At 36.5% G+C, this 13997-nt stretch overlaps 2 protein-coding genes across 3 annotated transcripts; one reads left to right on the top strand and one right to left on the bottom strand.

Moving 5' to 3' along the window:
• The first annotated feature begins 5 nt into the window (after nt 1–5).
• Nucleotides 6–2380, top strand: LOC121765896. 2 transcript variants are annotated; one of them, XM_042162180.1, is made up of 5 exons: nt 6–351; nt 930–1008; nt 1204–1291; nt 1405–1510; nt 2124–2380. In XM_042162180.1, the coding sequence occupies exons 1-4, from the start codon at nt 112–114 to the stop codon at nt 1496–1498; spliced, it is 501 nt and encodes a 166-aa protein (XP_042018114.1). In that variant the 5' UTR covers nt 6–111; the 3' UTR covers nt 1499–1510; nt 2124–2380. The 2 variants fall into 2 exon arrangements, with proteins under 2 accessions (XP_042018114.1, XP_042018113.1); XM_042162179.1 differs by having other exon boundaries at nt 26–351; nt 2107–2380.
• Nucleotides 2324–3868, bottom strand: LOC121765895 (protein ALUMINUM SENSITIVE 3-like). The gene is made up of 3 exons (XM_042162178.1): nt 3454–3868; nt 2841–3086; nt 2324–2758 (listed from the first exon to the last, which is right to left on the bottom strand). The coding sequence occupies exons 1-3, from the start codon at nt 3685–3687 to the stop codon at nt 2444–2446; spliced, it is 795 nt and encodes a 264-aa protein (XP_042018112.1). The 5' UTR covers nt 3688–3868; the 3' UTR covers nt 2324–2443.
• Nucleotides 3869–13997: the final 10129 nt, after the last annotated feature.

Here is a 13997-nt window from a genome sequence, read left to right as displayed (position 1 = left end):
ATATTTTAAAAATATGCTCTATTTAAATTATTTTGAAAAAAAACAAACTAGTACAAATGGAAGAAGCTAATCTACTTGGAGTTTGGTTTTGGCGATTTGAGCTGAATTTCAATGTTACACTCCCTAATGATGATGGCTCCGTCACCGGTGTGTTTGGCCGCCCGCAAGACATCATCGCCTCGAAAGGGACAACGCCAGAAACCCGCCACAAAAACCTCCAATGGGTTTGGACGCGAGAAGAAATCACCCGTATGGCAGTGCGTGGAGAAGTGCGGCGCGTGTTGCAAACTCGACAAGGGCCCCACTTTCCCTTCCCCTGAAGAAATATTCGACAACCCTTCTGACGTCGAGGTATATCTCGCCTCCCTTCTTGCTCAGTGTGTGTTCACTTCCAAAGAATTAATCTTGATTTCTGGAGCACACTATGTTGTTGTCCGTTCCAAATTTTGGTGGTTCCATTGTTGATGTTTCAAGTAAACGTGCGAAGATGTATTTGGGTGGTGAATATTTTGATTGTATGATGTTGAACGGTGGATATGATGTGTAAGACGATATTGAATTTGTGGAATTATGGATATAATGTGTATATTTGATGATATTTTTAACAGAAGCTGCAGAAATTATTTTGAGGTTGCAATGAATTGTGCACGGAGCTCATAATTCAATAGATCAATCATTAAGTGACAGACAATTTGGTTGCTTTTCTGATGTTGAGTTTGTGGATATGGTGTTTACAGCTCTTGAATTCTGAGTGTGCAAAAAAAAAATGATTTTTTGTGTTGTGAAGAGAATTCTCTATTGAATACGTGGATATAGTCATGTAGTAGTATGTATGATTGTGAACTAAACAAACTTTTGAGTTTTAACTACTTGAAGTAGAGTTCTTTTATGATTATACTATGTTGAATATGTGTATATGATATGTTCAGCACTACAATAGCTTGGTTGGCGAAGACGGGTGGTGTATCCACTACGATAAAAGCTCAAGAAAATGTTCCATTTATGCTGGTGAGTGCATTTTCATCCTGAGAAGTATCGATAACTGTTGCAATATTGGTTGCTAGAAAGGCCTAAATGCTATGCATCTATCTTAGAGTTTGGTACGGACCGACTTATCAGAATGGCAAGGGGGCTATTTGAAGTTTTAAATTGTTATTTGAGCGTATATTTAGTTCTGCAGTTCTAGTGTTTCGATTTTTTCAGATCGTCCATATTTTTGCCGAGTTGAGCCAGAGATTTTTGATACATTATACGGGATAGACAATAAGAGATTCAACAAAGAAGCTTGCAGGTTTACCATTGTAGTCCTTATCCCTTATAATGATTGTAACTGTTCATGTTTAAGCTGTTCATAGTAGTGGACTTGTTTTTCAGCGAGTCTACTAACCCACACCTTGCCCTCAGTTGTTGTGCAGACACTATTAAAACTGTGTACGGAGCAAATTCAAAAGAACTGGAAAAGTTCAACAATGCTATATGGAGCAGCAGCCGTAAATGATTGATTTTGCAAGTATGTCTGATATTTAACTCTCCTCTCAGTTGATATATATCTCGTGTGAGTGTTCGGTATGCCTTTGGTAGTGATTGTCTATTCTTTGGTTGCTGTTGGCTTCTCTGTGTCCCCATATCATATGAGGTCTTCTGATTTCTAAGAATGTAATACCCTTTTCTCACTCATTTTCAGTGTTGTTTTGCTCAGTCATTTTACTTGTTGAGTCACCTTGTTACTTTCCAATCTTTTAGTCAATAAGTCTCTGTTTTCTTTCCCAAAATTTCCTTAATTTTGATTAAAAGGTTTATGGTGAAAGAAATTGGAAAAAGTTGTTATTAGATTCATCCTGGACACGAATGTCCCCGTTTTTTTTTATAAAAACCTCCCTTATATTTTTTACTCCGTCTTTTCAACTTGTTTGCCTGTAAAAAAGTGGGACACTTTCTCCAGGCAAAACCACCATTACCTAACTTTCACTAAAACCGTTCTTGTCCGCAAAGAGGGAGTGAGGATACTCTTATATGGGATGAAGGGAGTATATTCCTTTTTGAGAAGCAGTAGACATGCTTTCTATGACCAGTGATCAAATTAGTCACAAACTAAACATCCCCCAGTTCCTGTTTTCTGCTAGGAAGAGCTAATTGAAGATTATTACATGATCGGCTGCTATTCAATGGCGCATCCATGCTAATCGGAATACTGATCAACAATGAGCTGAGGGAAAATCATATAATCCCGTGTCCTTCAAACAAGCAAGAGACACACGTGTTGAGTTTTGCAAGTTTGTAGCACAAATCATCTATGTGCCACAGAATGAGGAATCAATGTGAATTGATCTCGTGTAAACTGGAGCTCATAATTCAATAGGTTAAGCAAGGTGTAACGTCATGTACATTTTTCGGGTTAGAGAAGGCAGGATATGATGCAATAGAAATGAATAATTTTCTTGCTTCAGTCGGCGGAGAAGACGTTAGTCTCCAGTTGATAAGCTTTGGTGAAGAATGAAGGCCAAGAGAGGTAAGTCGACATTATGCTGCTAACGGTTGAAGCTCCCACCAACATGTTCATCACCACAATTTGGAGCTGGATGGCCTCAAGAGGCGACGCCCCGCCCATTATCAGCCCCGTCATTGCCCCTGGTAACGATATTAGCCCCACCGTCTTCGCATTGTCCAGCACCGGAGATAGGGCTATCACCAGTGACCGTTTCACCTGTTGCAACGTTGCTTGTCGTGGCGTCGCCCCTAAAGCTAGAGCAGTCTCCACCTGTATACACATCACAACCAACTCTTACTAAATCAACTCTAATTAAAATTTGTGACTACATAGAAGCATAGCAATTCCATACCAAATTCATTTGGATCCTAATGTCGTCGCGGAGCTTCTTCATAGTAACTCCGGTGACGGTCATGGCGTTTCCTACCATCATCCCAGCTACTGGGATGATGTACCTCGGGGTGAAGGGGAAGACTTGCAATACTACGAGCACAAACATGGTAATTCCGGTGCCAACCAGAATCGAAGCCCCAGCCACATACTTCCCTCGAGGGACGTGCTTCGCGCGCTCTCCGGCCGTATAACCGGCCACCGAGACCTATTCAAACACAAGACGAACCATACCCACTCAAAACTAGTTCTTTATGAAATACTACTACTATGTCAAAACAGAGTAATTTTTAATTCCCAATCACCAAATATATCACATCTCCATAATTCATTTTGAACTGGCAATTCTATGCAATCACATTCATAAAGAGATTACACGTTATCATGATATGATAGTAATGGTTGACCAACATCAATTACGATAATACACTGATTTTTTTATTTACATTTTTTTACATTAATTAGGATGATATACTATTATTTATGTAGATGTACATACAAATGACATAAGGTGATGATATAAGACAAATCTCAGCCTAAATTATGAAAAAAAATGAAAAGAAAAGAGATACTACCATGAAAAGATAAGCCATGAGGATCCAGATAGCATTTTCCTGGTTGAAAATGAACTCCAAAACAAAGCCAATGATGGAGAGCTGAAGAAAAGCTCTGAAAATGGAGTAGGCCATCTCCCACTCCAGCCCCAGCTTCTGAAAATACGACAGCGCTATCGCCATCGCCACCACCGCCAACGCGGCCACCGGCTTGATCATGCCCTTCAAGAACTCCACCGCCCATTCCAACTCCATCCCACCACACTAATTACTACGAAATAAACTTGCAGTTACAAGCAACTCATATAGGTACCATATCTTATAATTTTAATGAAATGAATGGGGATATTTTAATTAATTTTTTTGGTTCAACTAGTGGCATATTTCAATTTGTGGTACGTGTGTGGTTGTGCTGAAGAAACCTTCCCCTGATGGAATGGAATTATTATTTTTTCTTGGTGGAGTTGGTATCTTACTTATGGCATTATTTTAATTTGATGATGAAAGCAATGTAGGGGAAAAGGTACGTACGGCCCCATACCAAATAGGTACCACTTGTTTTTATTTTATAACGATTAGTTTATTTTATTTGGTTTTGTATCTTTGTAACTAATACATTTCTAACTTTCTAATACTATGATTTTTCTGCGTGCGACTTGTTTTTTACTATTAATTTTATTTGATGACTTTTATACTCTCTCATTCATCAATAAATCCCTATCGCTTTTCGAAACTGATCCACTCATACCAAGATTAGATATCATCAACGCAAAGCTCTGTATTGTTTTATGAACAAAACTTAGAATGAAAATTATGTGTTGATAGTCTAAACCAAAAATATGAGACATAACCAAAACCTTGTCTAGATCTTACAACTATGATAATAGTCTTACACGCTGATGGTCAATAGAGATGTTTATCGGGCCAACCACTCAAGTTCAGGCCTATCAGATTATTCAGTTATGAGTCGTTCAGATATAATTTTTAGATTAAAAACAGTCAATTATAACTCTATAATTTTGATATTCGTCCATATTATTTTCTTAAAATATCCCAAATGAATACAATATTAGAGAAAATTACTGGTAAGCAAAGGTTTTTATTTTTATTTTAAAACAATAATAGAAGGCGAGAAAGAGGAAAAATTAAATGAATGAAATAATAAAGACGCGTTGGCTTTTGGATATAGTCATATCATATAGCAATTAACCGGTACGGGATTACGGGTCATGCACAGAATTGTTTTGTTTCTTTATTATAAATAAAAAAATATTTTCCTACTTATTCTCAATGATGACGATGAGTCATCGCATGTAATGCGACTCAGATCAGATGTGATCACATGATGTTACAGCTCTATTTAATTGGCAGTTCGAATAATATAATTGGGAAAATTACAGTTTACATTCTAAATTATTAGTTATATTAGACAAATATCAGCAGCTGTTGAAATTTTTATATGATCCACAAAAGATCATAATGCAAATTAACTTTTCGGGTAAAGGTATAACTGGATTTAGAAAATAAGTGGGATAAAAAAATATGAGATTGAATAAATATGAAAGGGACATTTACTAGTAGCTTATCAAATACTACTAGAGAAAGCACCGGACTTGATAGTTATCATAACTAGACAAGTCTTATTCAGCCTATATCAAATTACCAGTCTCTTTATTTACCAAGCAAAATATATTTAGAATTAGAGGTTATGTACTTTTTGTTTAAATTTATCCTTACATTAGTATATTTTTGTTTCAATAGATTATTGTACTTGTATATTTTTATTTTGTTAAATTCATATATAAAGAAGTTAACCACTGATGAAATCGATAAATAAGAACACAGTGAAGTAAGTTAAAGACGAAAATGCAAGATCTATAGTATAGAAACATCTAACATAACAAATAAAAGTAAATGAATTTGTACACGTGTTTTACTGATTTATTAATACCACCAATAATACAAAGCCCAATTATTGGGCCACCGCTGATGGGAAGCCCAATTATTTAGCATACACGATCACTTTCCACGTTTGGTATTGGGCCACCGCTGATGGGAAGCCCAATTATTAAATTTGCCCAGATTGTAGTATGCGGGAAAATAGTTCATTTTCTAGGTTCATTTTTGTAGTGCAAGTTCTCAATAGTTCACTTTTAGGTTCAGTTTTGTAGTTTTGTTCAGATATAGACTCTGCTAAGTTGTTTTCCATTCAAGAAGCTTATGCAATCATGTTGAGGAAACAAAGGTTTTTTTGTTAGAGCACAATGTTATTTGGGTCTAGGAAGCCATTTATCTTCTTCGAGCCATAAATATTCTTGTCAAAAACTAAACAAAAGTAAATAGCTTTCCATAATCTCTAAATATTAAATGAGTGGTCCAGAATTTGCCACATGGAAAATATTTTTAGTTTAATTAATTATGAAAGGGCGTAATGGTAATTTTATGTTTAAATTGGGTTTCTTCCGCTTGTGTTCTCCATCTCCTTCCCAAATCCCCGCCGCAGATTTCGATCTCAGCCCCTCCGCTTCTCCGCCGCCCCCAAAATCTCTGCCACAATCTCCGTCGCCGACAAGCTTCCTGACGCCACCCTATCCTACCTCGACGCCTCCGACGAGCTCCAGACCATCTCAATCGCCGACATCACCACGAATAAGAAGGCAATTTTGGTCGTGTCCTCCGTCGCCGCCTCCTTCATCCGCGCCATCAGCGACGCCGCCATAACCTCGCTCTCCTGAGCCAATCTCTGCCACATCAGCTTCCTCCTTCTCCATCCTCCTCACCCATTCCTCCAGGTCCATTTTCCTCCACCCGCTCTCGAGATCTCGTCGTCTCTCTGCTTCGGTAGAGACTGGATCTTCAAATCGTAACTCCTCACCAGGAGCGCCGTCTGCCGCCGCCGCCGCTCATATAGTGCGATTCTCAATCTGTCGTTCTGTTTCGGTTGACGAAATTGCAATTATTAATTACTCTGTTTTCTCTTCAATTTGACAGCAACAAATGGTTGTTTTGATTTACCTGTGTATTGAGGTAGTGTTCAATCTCGATTCGTTGTGATTGAGGATTGGCTAGTAGCAATTTTCCATTGACACGCTTCAAATCGTTGCTGGAGATCGTCTCCGACGAGATCTGCAACAAGGCGAGCTCGTGCGCGCTGAAGCTGCTGATGCAGATGCTGGAGGCGTCGAAGAAGTCGAGGCTGAAGGCGATCAAGGTCGGCGCGATCTGCATGTTGGTGGAGCTGCGGCCAGAATCGAGCAGATCTAAATGCGAGAGGATTATGCAATTGATCAATTTTGCTTTTGTTACAGTGTTTGTCAGTTGTTGACATTTTGATATATAAGCTGGTGACACTATGACAACTATGGTGCATATCGTGTCAACGGCACATACATGTCATGTCAACTACGGTACATATCGTGTCAACTGCACATACAAGCCATGTCAACTGTGTTACAAGCCATGTCAACTACACGTACAACCATGTCAACTGCACATAGAAACCATGTCAACAACAATTATAAGTCATGTCAACTAGACATAAAAGCCATGTCAACAATCCGACACATTAAAACACGAAATGACACTTATACCCCCGTGTTGACATAATGTGATAGCTGTTGACATTTAGTTAATCTTGTGGATTAGTGGCTGATATTGCATCTCATTTCTCAATTTAGCTAAATAATCTCAACCTAACAGGACCTTATATATATATATATATATATATATATATATATATATATATATATTATATATGGATGTATTCATTTTACTTTTTGCATATTTCCTCATTTTTCCTTCTTGATCTCAGCCCCACGATTTTGTCATCCGACGGTTAGATTGATGCCACATGTCATTTAATAATGCAGATTTTCAGTTGAATAATGCACACCGACTAATAATGCACCATTATAGCGTAATAATGCAGATTTTCAGTTGAATAATGCACACCGACTAATAATGCACCATTATAGTGTAATAATGCAGATCATCTGGACCGTTGATGAATGAGATCTAACGGCCCATATTAAAAAGAATAAAGGATCTAAGGGATGAATAGGAGAATAACGCTCCCCTATATATATATATATATATATATATGACTGTGATCAATACCAAACCACCCCTAAACCTTAAACGCCGAACAACATCATTATATGATAACCTGGAGTTTATTATAATGAACTAATAACAAACTTATAATGAACTTCAGATTTCTAAACTATGCATGATGATGTCAATGTTTTTAAATCTCAGAATTCCCTATAATGAACTACAAATAAAGTTGTAATGAACCCCGCGTTATTATATAATAATGTGTTTGGCGTTTAGTGTTTTAAACTAGTTTGATATATAATACAACCCTATATATATATATATATATATATAGGGTTGCGTTAAAGATAGAACCATTCTTAAGTGTAGAACCTAGAACTCTACATATTTTATTCATTGGATGAGGAAAAAATGACTGTCAAGATTAAAAATCATACATATTAGACTATGTTTTTACGACATTCCGGACTCAACATGTGAAAAAACTCACATGTTGATGGAAGAATGAATGAAACGAAGAAGAGTCCATGCATGCTTTATTTTTTCACTTATCTGCATTCACCCATTAATAATAGTTTTGGTTGTAATGGGAAGTTGTTGTTCAAATCAACACCATTGGATTAAAAGATCTAACGACCTCCGTTTGGCATTTGTTCTACGTTTAAGAATAGTTCTACGTTTAAGAATGGTTCTATCTTGATCACAATCCTATATATATATATATATATATATATATATATATAGGGGTGTGTTAAGGTCCTTCGCAGCTTTTCAGTCCAATGTTCTTTTTAATCACATCCCTTGGATCCTTGAATTGGATGGTTGTGATGATCTGCATTATTACACTATAATTGTGCATTATTATTCGGTGTGCATTATTCAACTGAAAATCTGCATTATTACACTATAATGGTGCATTATTAGTCGGTGTGCATTATTCAACTAAAAATCTGCATTATTAAATGACACGTGGCATCAATCTAATCATCGGATAACAAAATCGTGGGGCTGAGATTAAAAAGAACAAAGAACAAAAGATACAAAAAGGATGACAAAAGGACATCCCCTAGTAAATAAATATGTGCTTTTGAGATTGAATAAATATGAAAGGGACATTTACTAGGGGATGTCCTTTTGTTTTGAGATTAAATCGTGGGGCTGAGATTTATAAGTGGCATCAATCTAACCGTCAGATGACAAAATCGTGAGGCTGAGATTTAATGTTGTGTGCATTATGTGCTTTGTCTTACGCATTATGGGTCAAGTTTATGTGCATTATTTGTTATGACTTTAGCATTATTTGTTTTGAAATATGGATTAATCCTTCTAAAGCTCATATCATGTTGTCTTTTGATTTAGTGATAATCTTCTGATGTGTTATGTTGTTTGGTCCATATCAGAGAAGCAGCTTAGAGTCGACATAGACGATGCCCTCGACGACGTTATTCCCGTTGCTCTGGCAAAAAAAATCAAGGATAGGTTGGCCGAGATAGGCCCTAGTACGTCTGAAAATCAGGGGGAGCCGAAACATCAACAAGGGATAACGGATCTGTTGTTTAATTAACTACTTGAAGCAGTTGAATCCACGACAGAAAAGGGATAACGGATCTGTTGTTTACTTTTTTTGGTAATTTCGTAATTTGGAGATTAGCCAACACTTTGCATATTTATGTTCTGTGATACATTGTTTGTCAAAAGTGGATGTAGCTAAGGGATATGGACATGTGCATTATTTCAATTAAACCTTTCATTATTCATCGAGAAATTATCATTATTCAGCAATATACAATGTGCATTACGTTTTTTAAGTTGTGCATTATGTGTAATTAAATTGTCATTATTTGCAATATATTATGCATTTTTAGAATTATAGTGTATATGAGTGAATTGGTTTGATATAAATTATCATGCGTGTGTGTTATTGTTTCTTAAGTACATTTGTAATTAGGAGATTAAAGTAGTTAACTACCACTGTGATCATCAGATATGTGCATTTTTTTTATTAAAACGTTACATTATTTATCGAGAAATTGTCATTATTTTGAGTGTTGTAGGGAATACGAACTATCAACGGGCATATGAGTACTTCAATTAGTTAACCACACAGTTATATAGAGTAATTCAGTGTTATAGAATCCAATAACGAACAAAAAATGTGATCTAGTGAAAGAAACAAGAAGTTGATACTTGGATAATTATGAAAACCATTCAAATAACAATACGACTAAGACATAAAAAAAATCATTGATGTTCTGTTTATCGAAGCTAAGTCAAGTTGGCCTTTTACCCTTCCGCGTATCTTTCTCCATCCCCATCTCTTTAAGCAATGGACAGTTCCAAGGTTTGAAATTTCCGACCACCAAGAGGCTTCAACTCCGGATAACATTCAGGTACAACCAATACTGTACAAAAAAAAAGGAATCAGCAAATGCATACATGGCATGTCATGTTCTGACACTTAAATGCACCTAAGAATAACTTTACTATTTATAATATGTACATTACGTAATACATTAATTATGTATAACTCAAACAAGAGCTATTTTTAAACATTGTTATTAATGTGTACGTACTATACCCTAGCCCCTAGGCTTATTAAACCCTTAGGGGAGACAACGTGTGCCAAACATCGAAACACGGCACATCTTATTCGTATACATTGCAATTCACTTATTGTGCATTATATAGTCAATGATATGCATTAATAGTTCCCATTCGGTGCATTATACATATCGGTTTATACGTTGTTATTAATGTGTACGTACTATACCCTAGCCCCTAGACTTATTAAACCTTTAGGAAAACAACAAACGTGTGCCAAACATCAAAACACGGCACATCTTATTCGTATACATTGCAATTCACTTATTGTGCATTATATAGTCAATGATATGCATTATACATATCGGTTTATACGTTGTTGTTAATGTGTACGTACTATACCCTAGCCCCTAGACTTATTAAACCCTTGGGGGAAACAACAAATGCGTGCCAAATATCGAAACACGACACATCTTAATGTGTACGTACTATACCCTAGCCCCTAGACTTATTAAACTCTTAGGGGAAACAACAAACGTGGGCCAAACATCGAAACACAACACATCTTAATGTGTACGTACTATACCCTAGCCCCTATACTTATTAAACCCTTAGGGGAAACAACAAATGTGTTCCAAACATCGAAACACGACACATCTTATTCGTATACATTGTAGTTCACATATTGTGCATTATATAGTCAATAACAAGCATTAGTCGTCACCATTCGGTGCATTATTAGTATCGGTTTATACGTTTTTATTAATGTGTATGTACTATACCCTAGCCTCTACACTTATTAAACCCTTATGGGAAACAAGAAACGTGTGCCAAACATTGAAACACGGCACATCTTAATGTGTACGTACTATACCCTAGCCCCTAGACTTATTAAACCCTTAGGGGAAACAACAAACGTGTGCCAAACATCGAAACACGACACATCTTATTCGTATACATTGCAGTTCACATATTGTGCATTATATAGTCAATAACAAGCATTTGTCGTTTACATTCGGTGCATTATTCGTATCAGTTTAAACTACTACCTTAGCCACTCAGATATCTAAACCCTATTGGAATGTCTGGAGCGTGAGAACAGAAGCAATAACCGTGCAGATCTTCTCCGGAGGAAATTAAGGGAGTTTCCATAACCTACTCTATAACGAACGAATACTGTAACTGATGTGAATTGAATTCATCAGTATCCACTTTAGTACCATAGAGAAAATTCCAATTCCTTCAAATTTAAACCCATCAACAACACTAGAATATATACACATATTTAAATTAAAGCGGTACTACCTCACCTCCATAAAGTACTACCCTCAACTGAAACCTCATTTTCCTCGTTTCCTTGCTTTTCTGGTTTACTATTCAATATTATATATATATATATATATATATATACAAATTCAATTTTGTACAAGGAGAAAAAACCAAAGGAATTTTTGAAATAATTTGTAGAACACCGGTAGTCTTCAATGGAGAATGTTAGGAGAATAAATGATGAAAGAGAAGAAAGATTTGTGGAATCCTAGAAAATAACCGCTGCAATCTTTTGATGGAGAGAATTAAGCAACTTACCATAACCAACTCAAATGTGAATACCATTTAGGCCCTTTTCGATTTTTGTAATGATTAAAATTGAATTAATCATGCTTTATTTTCAGCCATAGGATGGAGAAAATCAACGGCTGAGATCAAGAAGGAAATAGGAGAAAATATGGGAAAATGAAATGAATACATCCATATATATATATATATATATATATAGGATAGTGATCAATGTATAACTAATCTTAAGTGTATAACTAGAGAACAAATCTCAGCCACACATCTTTATACTCCAAATTAATCTTATGGCTTAAATAATCTTGCAGATTTTTATAAAAAAATAATAGCCAAAGGGCGTTTTTGGAATTCAATATCTCAAATGTATCAGCGTGAATTGTCTTCTGCGCAATTTATACAATCTGAATCTGAATTGTCTCCAGCCACCGCCATGGCCGACCTCTCCGCCGCCGCCGCACATGCGCCGGTTCTTCCACTGAAGGCGTCCTCCGCCGGGCTGTTTGCAGCTCGCTGAATCTTAACCGATCTCATTACCGAGCAGCGCCGCAACTGGAACTCGCTTCTGCTCAACTCCATCAACATTTATTTGTTTTCGCATTCTCGTCTTATTCTCGATATTGCATTTTGTAAATTAGTGAGATTTGGAGGAGATTTTGAAATAGAGGGTTCTACAAGGGGCTTTTACCAATCCCTAGCTATAATTACGATTCGAGAATGATATGATGATAATTACTCCATTTTCCTTCTCTAATTTCGAATTCCTTTTTTGTTTTCTTTCCATTGTACGTTGGAGAATTGAGTTCGTGATTTTCTGCTGATTGATTTTGTCATTTTTGCTCATACTCTCTACTCATTTGTCTATCATTTGGGAGGCAACATGAACTAAAATCATTCTAATAGTGATGTGTTTTGTAAACAAGAGTGAAGTAAAATCATGCTAAGAGTGATGCGTTTTGTAAACAAGAGTGATGTGTTTTGTAAACAAGAGTGAAGTAAAATCATAATAAGAGTGATGTGTTCTGTGAACAAGAGTGAAATGTTTTGTGAACAAGAGTGAAGTAAAATCATAATAAGAGTGATGCGTTTTGTAAACAAGAGTGAAGTAAAATCATGGTAAGAGTGATGTGTTTTGTAAACAAGAGTGAAGTAAAATCATGCTAAGAGTGATGCGTTTTGTAAACAAGAGTGATGTGTTTTGTAAACAAGAGTGAAGTAAAATCATGATAAGAGTAATGTGTTCTGTGAACAAGAGTGAAGTGTTTTGTGAACAAGAGTGAAGTAAAATCATAATAAGAGTGATGCGTTTTGTAAACAAGAGTGAAGTAAAATCATGGTAAGAGTGATGCGTTTTGTGAACAAGAGTGAAGCGTTTTCTGAACAAGAGTGAAGTAAAATCAGAATAAGAGTGATGTGTTTTGTGAACAAGAGTGAAGTAAAATCAGAATAAGAGTGATGTGTTTTGTGAACAAGAGTGAAGTGTTTTCTGAACAAGAGTGAAGTGTTTTGTGAACAAGAGTGAAGTAAAATCAGAATAAGAGTGATGTGTTTTGTGAACAAGAGTGAAGTGTTTTCTGAACAAGAGTGAAGTGTTTTGTGAACAAGAGTGAAGTAAAATCAGAATAAGAGTAATGTGTTTTGTGAACAAGAGTGAAGTAAAATCAGAATAAGAGTGATGTGTTTTGTGAACAAGAGTGAAGTAAAATCAGAATAAGAGTGATGTGTTTTGTGAACAAGAGTGAAGCGTTTTCTAAACAAGAGTGAAGTAAAATCAGATTGATCAAACACCTTCTAGCATCAGCATTTACAAATTTCTCTCTGATCAAATAAATAATTAAGAATGAAAATTTAGCCGAATTAGAAGAGGATGAACTTCAATTACTATTATTACAAGAATTTCCGTAGCTCAATTCGCCGTATTTATAGCTGAAACCGATCGCCGCCTTTGCTCGGGCAAATTCTAGCTTTGATGAACAGAGCTCCGAATTCTTCAATAATTCTTGAATTCACATACAACATTCAGCAACCTAAGAGTAATTAAACTCAATTTCGAGCCGGAATTCCCATACCGGATGATGATTCCGGCGAGCAGCGACTTGTCGATCACCGTCTTCAGCTTCACATTCTTCGGCCCGGTCAGCTTCTGCGCGCGCTTCGCGATCTCCGCCAGATGCTGCGGCTCCAGCTCCACCACCGACGCCACTGTCGCCACCTCCGTCTCCGACAGCCGGTTCGCGATCAGCTCGAACTCCGCCGCGATCTCCTTGATCAGATCCACTCGCTTCATGTCCGTGAAGTTAACCTTCAAATGAAGTAAAAATTTACATAATCTAATTTTTTTGTGCAATGACAATAATACCCCTGACTTGTTATTATGGAGTAAATTTGTGATTGAG

Source organism: Salvia splendens, chromosome 14 (assembly GCF_004379255.2).
Source record: "Salvia splendens isolate huo1 chromosome 14, SspV2, whole genome shotgun sequence".
NCBI classification, from domain to species: domain Eukaryota; kingdom Viridiplantae; phylum Streptophyta; class Magnoliopsida; order Lamiales; family Lamiaceae; genus Salvia; species Salvia splendens.
Note: the sequence above shows the minus strand (reverse complement) of the source record. Positions and strands in the feature narration are given on the sequence as shown.

What these genes read in the sequence shown, in the direction of transcription:
- LOC121765896 (XM_042162180.1), top strand. Translation starts at nt 112, where the DNA reads ATGTTACACTCCCTAATGATGATGGCTCCGTCACCGGTGTGTTTGGCC. An exon ending in AAAATGTTCCATTTATGCTG is followed by an intron (nt 1,009 to 1,203) that starts GTGAGTGCATTT and finishes CGATTTTTTCAG; the next exon opens with ATCGTCCATATTTTTGCCGA. An exon ending in TTCAACAAAGAAGCTTGCAG is followed by an intron (nt 1,292 to 1,404) that starts GTTTACCATTGT and finishes CCTTGCCCTCAG; the next exon opens with TTGTTGTGCAGACACTATTA.
- LOC121765895 (XM_042162178.1), bottom strand. Translation starts at nt 3,687, where the DNA reads ATGGAGTTGGAATGGGCGGTGGAGTTCTTGAAGGGCATGATCAAGCCG. An exon ending in TCATGGCTTATCTTTTCATG is followed by an intron (nt 3,087 to 3,453) that starts GTAGTATCTCTT and finishes GTGTTTGAATAG; the next exon opens with GTCTCGGTGGCCGGTTATAC. An exon ending in TTAGGATCCAAATGAATTTG is followed by an intron (nt 2,759 to 2,840) that starts GTATGGAATTGC and finishes ATGTGTATACAG; the next exon opens with GTGGAGACTGCTCTAGCTTT.